The 9322-nt window shown below is 34.9% G+C and overlaps 1 protein-coding gene across 9 annotated transcripts in view; it reads right to left on the bottom strand.

Annotated features, from left to right (window-relative positions):
• Positions 1 to 3084: 3084 nt before the first annotated feature.
• The window catches only part of LOC149553745 (uncharacterized), a 152561-nt gene continuing 146323 nt past the window's right edge, over positions 3085 to 9322 (bottom strand). For 4 of the 9 annotated variants that reach the window (XM_089789102.1, XM_089789106.1, XM_089789105.1 and 1 more), the window contains exons 13-14: positions 3993 to 4058; positions 3085 to 3805 (exon numbers count right to left, since the gene is read on the bottom strand). In XM_089789102.1, the coding sequence (XP_089645228.1) occupies positions 4023 to 4058 (36 nt within the window). In that variant the 3' untranslated portion in view covers positions 3085 to 3805; positions 3993 to 4022. The remainder of the gene's footprint in view (positions 3806 to 3992; positions 4059 to 9322) is intronic. The other 5 variants (XM_089789103.1, XM_089789108.1, XM_089789110.1 and 2 more) reach the window with 3 other exon arrangements.

Raw genomic sequence — 9322 nt, 5'->3', positions numbered from 1 at the left:
TAGTCGATCAGCCAGTGAGAGAAACCTAAGAAAAAGGGTGTCATCGTGTCCAAACCATGCTCTATCTAATGTAATATCTAAAATACCCAGTTGCTCGTTGAGAAATGAGTAGCCTGTGGGGAGAGGATCAATGGAGGACGAAGGAAGACCTCTAACCCGAAGGTTGAGTTCCTTGAAGCGCCTAACTCGGTCTTCTGCCAACTTCTCTTGGACAATTTTTTCAACCACTGGCAGAGGCGTAGTGCTGGAGTTTTTGCAAGTAGAGGCCCAAGTTTTAATTTGCTGCTCTGTTTTAGTCAAAAGAGATGATTATTTTTTAACAAGCTCGGTCTGCTCATCCTTGATGTTTCCAATGTCTCTGAAGTCTTCAATAATGGAGCTGATATCTTTTGTAATGCCTACCGTTTATGTGGTAAAAGTTTCAGAAAGGTCCTGGATGCGTGAAGAATTAGCTACAACTTGTTGGTTCAAGTCATTTAATGATTGAGATAGGGAGTGAATAGTATCCTGGAGAGTTTGATTCACTAATTCGAACTTCTAGAGCTGCAATAAGAGACCTTGGGAAACTGTTGAGAGAGAAAGAGTTGTGACTTTTAGAGCTGCATTATCCTTCTCTAATAATGCCAAGCAGTCAACTATCTGTTGTAATGTTGTTGGATTGGGTGGGGGGTCCATGATTCAAAACAATACTAAACAATATATGAATAAACAATACTAAGTCGTATTTGAAGAAAACAAAGCAGAAGCGATACCGAACATTCTGTCAAACAAATCATGTATGAACTATCTTGTGGGTCATAATCTGTCTTGTGGTGTAGGTACGGACTGATTACGACTTCTCCATACTTTACTTGCACGTTCACTACCGTAACCTCCTTGCCTGACGTGAAATTCAGACGCCCAAAAACTGATGAAGACTAACTCCCGTGAGCTATGAAGTGACCCGCAACTTCTCAAAAGCAATCGCAAATGATTCCCGTGAATCCTAAAGTAACCTACGACTCTAAAATTTCATACCAATCACTGGTCCAATCTAATATCCTTCTACTGGCGTTCAACAGCTTGATTTCTCAAAAGCAATCGCAGATGGTTTCCTGTGAATCGCAGAAGAAATTTACGATCACTATAGCTACCAATATGCTTCCCACCAATGAAAATATTAGGAACAGTTGATTGCCCTGTTAATCTCTGCAATGCACTCTGTATCTGTCATTGTGAAGGTCCTAGCTCGTCCAATTCGAAGGTACGCAAATCTCTATATCAATCTATGATGGAGTGTACTTCTTCTAGCAATTTAAAATGGAACCCTGCGAACCCTCGACGGATTGTACAGAGAAAAATTGATAGGCTTGAAGTGAAAGCAAGACCAACATGTTCCATGTGAAACAACCAAAGGAACCCAATTTGTTTTTGAAGTACTTAAAGGAGAAAGGGATTGAGGGTTATGAAGAGATAGCAGAGTGTGCTAATGTTACTATTATAGATTCAAAGGATTAAGTGGAAGAAATGGAGGAAGATAATGCTCCAAGCAAGTTGAAGGTTAAGGTGAAAAAAATGGATAATGATGCAAGCTCAAGCTCGAGCTCGAGGGATCCAAAAGGAAAAGGTCTTGTTGTTGCTTAAGAATGGGTATCAAAGTGCCTTTTTTGTACTGAAGTTCTAGTAAAGAGTAGGGCTTCTAGGATAGCATATGGAGACAGCCCTATTTTTGGTAGCTCTGTCAATATTATCTACGATATTATATTTAACACCCCCATGAAAGTTGTAGTGATGTATATATGTAAGTGGATAGTACCAAGTATATTAAGCCAGTCTTATGTTTACAACAAATTTTAGGATGAAAAACATCATCATGATGAATACTCTATAGGAATTTTCTCAATCAAGTTTTATAAATACAAGATTTATATCTTTATAATCATTATGGGTGCCTTCCCGTTTTGTTTCCAGTATTATTGATTATCTATCATAAGTTTCCTTGCAATATTTACTCTGTAGTATTAGATCCTTGCGATTGACAATTATTATAATTTTTTGCATTCAAAGCTCGTGTGGTTTCTTAGGTATAGGTCTATTTTTCCTTTCATCACTGGCAAATATCAGACATGATTTCTCAGCTGTAGACCCTACCATTATGATATTTTGCAACATGGGAGACAATTGGTTTCGTTATATCCCATTATTGATATGGCTTGGATCATGGAATGGCTCCCTATTATTCAGAGAAATGTCAATCTTCTCCTATGCTTAATGCATGTACAAAGGCCTAGGTTCACGGATTGGATTCGTAGATATGTCACAGAGCACAAAATAGGAGCCTGGGAAAACGAGACTGAAGTCAGCTTGGAATGTCTAGATTCCACCACAACTGAAAGTGAGTAAAATTTAGCAAAGGAGGAACCTCCTTCCTCATCATTTATGTATGTTGATTGAAATTTTCCACTATGTTATGTACTTATAGATGAAAGTTAAATGATTGTGTCTTATTATTGTCTTATGTATAACGTTCTCATTTTCCTTTAAGAAATGTTTGGATACAATTGATTATTCTTGATAACATTTTTCCTTCTTGCTTTGCTCTTTGAAATGCTATTAACAACCGTTATAAGTATTCATTAAAAAGTTTTCATGATTAGTTATTTGTTCTCAATCTCACAAGTAGCATAGAAAGTTTTTGGCAGCTATAATTGTGTTGTTTCAGATCAGATTGGAAGAAGGGCGATTAAAAAGGTAGGAGAACAATAACAAATGATTTTTGGAGTTCATATTGAATTATTTATTTATTTATTTAATAGTAATACTGAAGAACTTCCACCCGACTCTGTCCTCTCAGTGCCTCTCGAGTTGAGTTGTAACCTTTATTATGATAAATCAATAGCTTCAGCCTTTAGCTTTGGAAAAAAAATATTTAAAAAATCTTTTATACCATATCTAATTAGTTAAGTATTGCTATATTAAATTAAATCAAATATAATTAAATATAATAATTTTAAATCTATTTTTAAACTTATTTTAAAAATAAATATAATTATAAGCTTTTAACCTTGTCTAAATTCAAATTTTATGATTGCCAAACTTTGTGACTTATTGTGGAACATAGTTTTCTTTTTAATTTTTTGGAAATTTTTAATGTGTGTTTCCTTCCATTGTTGAACAATCTACACTGAGCTTGTAAGCGTTCTACAGAAAATTCCAAACAATATTTTTTGTACAATTGAAATGAAGAAATCTATAAATAGCAATATACTTGAAGAGTGACGTTTTGCAGATCATGCATTGAAGAATCAAGCCATGGTCCTTTTGACACGCTTTTTTCCCCATCCACCAAAGCCTTGAAGTCTTCGGACGTGTAAAATGATTCATCCTTCGTCTGCATGTTTTAATTCAATAAGAATACCAATTATTACGAATGCCCAAAAACATTTCGGCTCATGACAAATAAGGCATCTGCATTTATGTGCAGACATTTTTATGAATAAGCTCAAGTGGAGCAGAGACTATGTGAGCTAAACTCTCTGAAAATTCTTCTGTGTGGTATTAAAATACATCCATCAAATGCTCTACCCAAGTGCTAGAAGGAGAGAAGGCCCCAAAACATTTCACTTGTGCTTAGGTGCTGCTTTGATCCAACATTAATGTGTCACAATCTATGATACTTTAGAGAGTTGTGTCATTTGCTATTACAAGCAGGGTTGCATGCTTTGATGGTCTACACAAAGTATTCCCTCCACTTCCAACCTATTCTCCCTACACTAGAATTACCAGGATAGAATTATTGTGTCATGCTTGCCATGGTCTGTCATTCCTGTTTCATATTTGTTTCATTTCAATTTAAACAAGTAAAGCCAACAACTTACATTAAAGTTTAAGAAAATTAAATTCTAGAATTTTATTATGTTTGCCGTAATAAATGTGAAAAACAATAAGAGAGTCTATGAATTATATTTTAATTAGAGAGTAACAAATCATTGCAGAGCCTTATGAAAATTCACCAGCGTTTCTCCATTCATGGATCGCGTTAGCTAACCCTTCCAATCTTCATCACTATCATCATTCTCCTGCAGTTGGACAGCGCTAATCAATAGAATATATACACAATTATCTATGAGGTTGAGCATATTAAAATTTGACGATGAAAATGCCAAAAGTATAATGCAATTATCACTTGAGAAAAGCATGAAAAGCCCAAAAACAAACGATACTTAAACATTTTCCTTAAAAGCTAGTACATATTCAACATTTTTCTTAAAAGCTAGTACATATTTATAGTGAAAAGCAGTGACAACATCCACTCGACACCAAGAATGGATCTACTAAGGTGAAGTTTCAACATTATAGAAGGCCGTTTACAATGGCAGTCAACAGCATAGTTCATAAGATGTCTTATGTAAAATGTCCACAGGTATTCTTTATCAAATTCAAGCATACTATATTTACGTAGATGTCGAATAATGTTTCATTCATAAAATTAAATGATACGTAATATTCAAATGTATTACCAAATAGAGTATTTTCCTGGTTCCATACCTGAACATAAGCTTTAGGGAAAAAATTCTGCCAACGTTATGCTGAGAGTGTGCTCCCATAGAGTGGGGGTACCACCCTTAAATTAAGCCTGAATACTAAACTAACAAAAAAAAATAGACGATCAAAAATAAACGTACACAGAAGTCAATTAGTGCTGGTCGGATATTATTCAGGACTTAAGTATATAGATGCCCCTTAGGATTATTTGCAGTGATTCTCCAAAATTCCATGAAAGGGGGCCATTAGACTAGTTTCCAGGGACCTTGGAGACAGCAGGACAACTGCTATAGACGCATACACACAATCTACAAAATTAAATATAGGCAAACATATAACAGTGTTTAGGATTAAGAGTAACAGAAATAAATACTGATATATGTATGAGAAACCATTTAACAAGGCATTTATAGATAAGTATGAAATATTTTCCACATCAAGTCAAATTGTGATATTGCTATCAAGATTCAATTGTGTAGTCTTTTGGACCAAACTTATTTCATGGAACACTTAGCACTCATTGCATCCAGGTGATGCTCACAGAGGTGAAGCATCAGGTCTTTTCAAAAAGTCACCCAACCCAGTACTAATCTAGCTTGAGCATGCTTATCATCTTCATAAGGTTCCCAAGCTCCTCCTTGAAATTCTTTTACATGTCATTCTGTGCAATATCATGTAACGAAAAGATTTTCCTCATATATATCAAAGCTTCATAAATTCTTTTTGCATATTGATGTTCACAATTCCCAAAGACTTAACCAACGATAGCCAAGAATAATATCCGAAGCATGGAAGTTTGAATGCCAAACATATTTATCTGTAAAGAGCTTTAAATCTTCAAAAAAATTACTATCCATTCCCGATATTTGATTGTCCTTGATGTTCTATGCTCATAGACTAAGTTACCATATTCAGTCTTCTAGCACCAAAATCGCAAGTCGATTCGCTGCACATTCGTATTCGGTTCAAAGTCGGCTCGAAATCAATATTTTACAAGGAATTTGGTGCAAGTTCGGTCAAAGGGACCCTGGTCGAGTTTCTAATCATCTGCAGCGAATTTGGACCAGTCAACATGCACCCAAAAAGAATTTGGATCAATTTCGGTAAATTTCAAATGCATGTCGTGACATTGGGGTTAAAACTACTTTGAGAATCTATAATCGATGCATTTCTTGGTGCGAAATGAGTCGTCAAAGATTAACACGCAAATCTTGCAAGTGCAGATGAAATCTTTCAAGTTCAAGTCTTTTGTCTTTTATTTGCATAGTAGCCTGGAAAATGAGAGGACCGCTAAACTTTTCTTCCGTATCTTGACCCACTTACAGACGACAAACAGAAGTATAATAAATTTTTAAAAAGGTTGAAATTTAGCATACAGTTTTTCTTTCGTACTAAGTGAAGATTCAAGAAATGACGATGAAAACAAATTAGAGTTGTGCAAGTTTTGTGAGGGCGACAATGAATACTTCCTACTGTCCAATTTGGAAAATAAGAGGAAAATTCTTTTGAACAAAGTTAGAGTTGTTATCCCACCTTTCTAATAATCTATGGACATTGGATAGTCTAGTTTTGTCGTGTGTCATTAAAATTTGCATCTATTTTATTGCGTATCTTTTTCTAGATATTAGAGGAATAATGCACTAGCTTATTTTATGTTTACTACATACAAATTTATTTAAGAATTTTAATTTTTATCAATTTTTATTTTAAATAAAAATTTTAATTCAAAAAAAACAATATCAAAAAATAAGAATCGTAAAAAGGTATGTTTTAGTTTGTATTCTTAATTTCCTCTCTCCATCATATTTTTAAGTGTTTTAGGGCTCTAATTTAGTTAATATATGTGGTGGTGTATTTTGCTAAGTTGTTTTAATATTAGCATATGGTGGATGAACTTATTTGCTGCAGCATATTTTTACAAATATATATTTTTTTAGTAAAAATTTTCTTATAAAAAAAATTGAGCAAATTTTGAACCCAAATGTCAAATTTGCATCCGAACCGAAATCCAAACAGACAACTTAGCTCATAGATGTAACTTCATATTTAATTCCATGTTGATGGAGTTATACTTGCCCCTAGTGTTAATAGAGAACAACATTTCTGTTTTGAATGCAACCATGAAATTTAAGGATCGAATCTTCCTTCCTTAAAGATAAATTGCATGTTCTTTTATCCTTTACTCCTCTTAATTCTCTTCCTCCTCTTCTTTTGGAACCCATCTATGTAAGAAAGCTGCTCTAGTTCATCCAAAGATGAAATGTCCTTAAATAATTGTGCAACCTATTGTTAAACTTCACCTCTTGAAGACACCCAAAATAAGCTTTCCATCCTATACTTTTACCATGCACTATTTTATATTTCTACCAAAATACTAATGCATCTCCACTTCCATCAAAACTAGGAAACTTATTTGAAACTAAATTCTCTTTCCAAAACAAAAACTTTCAATAAATTTACCATTATATCAAAATCAAATTGAGTCCACTTTGATCCAACCAATTAATAATATTGTCAGTCTCAAATATAAATCGAAATTGCTCAACCCCTCGTGAATTTTGACAGTCTTTCCAGAAATGTAACAATATTAAAAAGTGACATCTTTGCAAACTAGAAAGAAAATTTATGAAAAAACATAAAATATCAGAACTCACTAAATATTGCTGATAAAAGCATGATCTTTGTACTATCGCTTTCTTATCTGATCCATCAACTTAAATTTAAAAACTTCAAAAATGTCAACACCTGTTACTAGTCAAACCTTCAAAAACTAGAGTTTTGCCCACCTTTCCCAAATCATAGCTCTGATGCCAATTCATAAGGTCCCCACATTTAATAAGAGAAATTATATAAAGAATAATATAGATTATTTTAATAGGCTGCCCTAGTTGCTATCTTATTTATAGTAACTTATGGTTTCTCTGATTTGTTTAAGCTCGCAAATAATTGAAGAGGTTGAAGGACAAATTGTCAAACACAAATATGATACCAAATAACTAGTTGCTGATTGCTAAATTTTATGACAATAATAAACCAAATAACTTCTATTCTAAACCAATGTTCTGATAAACATTAACAGAGAATTATAATTCTGGTTCGCACATTAGAATGGAACAGCATTACAATGTACCAAATTCTTGCACCAGTCAATAGTGTTCACTGGATAGTTTGGCAGCTAGTACAAACCCTCGTGTTCTTACAAAAGGAATGTACACAGTTTCAGTCAAATGCACCAAACATTGAGTGGATTTTTACTCTCTACATCACCCTAGCAGCAGGATAGCAGACTTCCTTAACACTTTGCCAACTCTCCTTAATCTGTGCAGCTCCTTTCCAGCAAATCACAGTCCTATATGGCTTCTTCCTGGAGATCACAGCCCTGTACGGTCTGCCTGCAGATGACTAACAGTCTATAAGGCACTTGAACAGCCTTGTACAGCTAGAAAACTAAGATTATAAGCTTATAACACCGTCGACCAGCTTGTAAAAAGAGTTATCGGGCAATTCCACTTCGAACACTCCCACCAATGTGCAAGGGTCTGCCATGTTTGTCCACATTTTTTTCTTTGAAAACAAACATCATACCAATCCAAACCCAGGAAACACTATATTGCACTGGTGGTAATAAACAAAGAATTACGATATTGCATTGACTATAGGACTAATATTGATGAAAAAAATTGGAAATTGATATAAAATGCGATATATTCTGGTCTATTCTTTCTCCTCTCATACTTTGGCACATCTGGAAGTTTAGGAATGCGAATATGTTGAAGGGTAGTATTAGAATTCTTACTGAGACTCATATTCTTAACATTTCCTCAAAGGCTACTATGATATTGCAGGTCAAAGAACAGAAGTTGCTAAAGGTCATTAATGACTGTGCTACAGTTTTCAAAAGAGGAGTACGTTATGAATTCAAGTCCAAAGAGAAAGTGGACATGGACTTTGACTGCACATTGAAGATATTTCTTGATCGGATTAGGACGAAGAAGTTGGTAGAGGTCCCTTCCAGTGTTCCTCCTGACTCAGATGTCCCTCAGTCAGTATATGTAATACCTCCCAGCAGCAGCAATCAACCATGCATTGTCACAGGCACCCCCCAGCACCACCAGCTCTACCATGGGAAGCTTGGATGTCAAATCCTTACAATAAAATCACCCAGGATGGACTTAGGCTTAAGTGATCCGAAGGCCTTTACCATGGACCGCCTGGTGCAAATGTCTTGGGCTGTAATAGTTTTGTATTTTTTTGTCATTGGCTCACAGTTATTTATGTAATTGTAGATCTGGTTGAGCCACAGTACAAACTCTGGTAATTGGCATATGGTATTGCAGTGGGGTTGATGTAACAGAACTGTACCTCACTCATTTCCTTATAATTAATAGAAAATAAATAATGCAATAAATTTCAGTACTTCCAACAACAAATTCAGAATTAATTCAATATTCAGTACTGGGAAAAAGAGATAAATATTACACATAATATGTCTTATTTTTCAATAAAACCAACAAAAATGAATTGCCTACCACAAGTGTAGCTCCAGATTCTGTTACAGATCTGATTCAACCCCTTCTATAGTTTGTACAGCACCTCCTATAGAGCTAAAGGCTGAGACAGCACTCTCCTCAGCATCTTTAGCGGTACTAACCAATATATTGTAGTTTCAGACTGCTGTGATTGATATTTAGTAGTTGCAAACCTGGGGATTGCTGTTCTGTGTGATCACAGACTTGTACAGCCCTTGTATCCTTCCTCCCAGTCGGCACAACTCAGTTTAGGGCTCAACCAGACTTGT

Source organism: Cupressus sempervirens, chromosome 6 (assembly GCF_028749045.1).
Source record: "Cupressus sempervirens isolate cs-2001-9-10 chromosome 6, ASM2874904v1, whole genome shotgun sequence".
In the NCBI taxonomy this organism is placed as follows: domain Eukaryota; kingdom Viridiplantae; phylum Streptophyta; class Pinopsida; order Cupressales; family Cupressaceae; genus Cupressus; species Cupressus sempervirens.
Note: the sequence above shows the minus strand (reverse complement) of the source record. Positions and strands in the feature narration are given on the sequence as shown.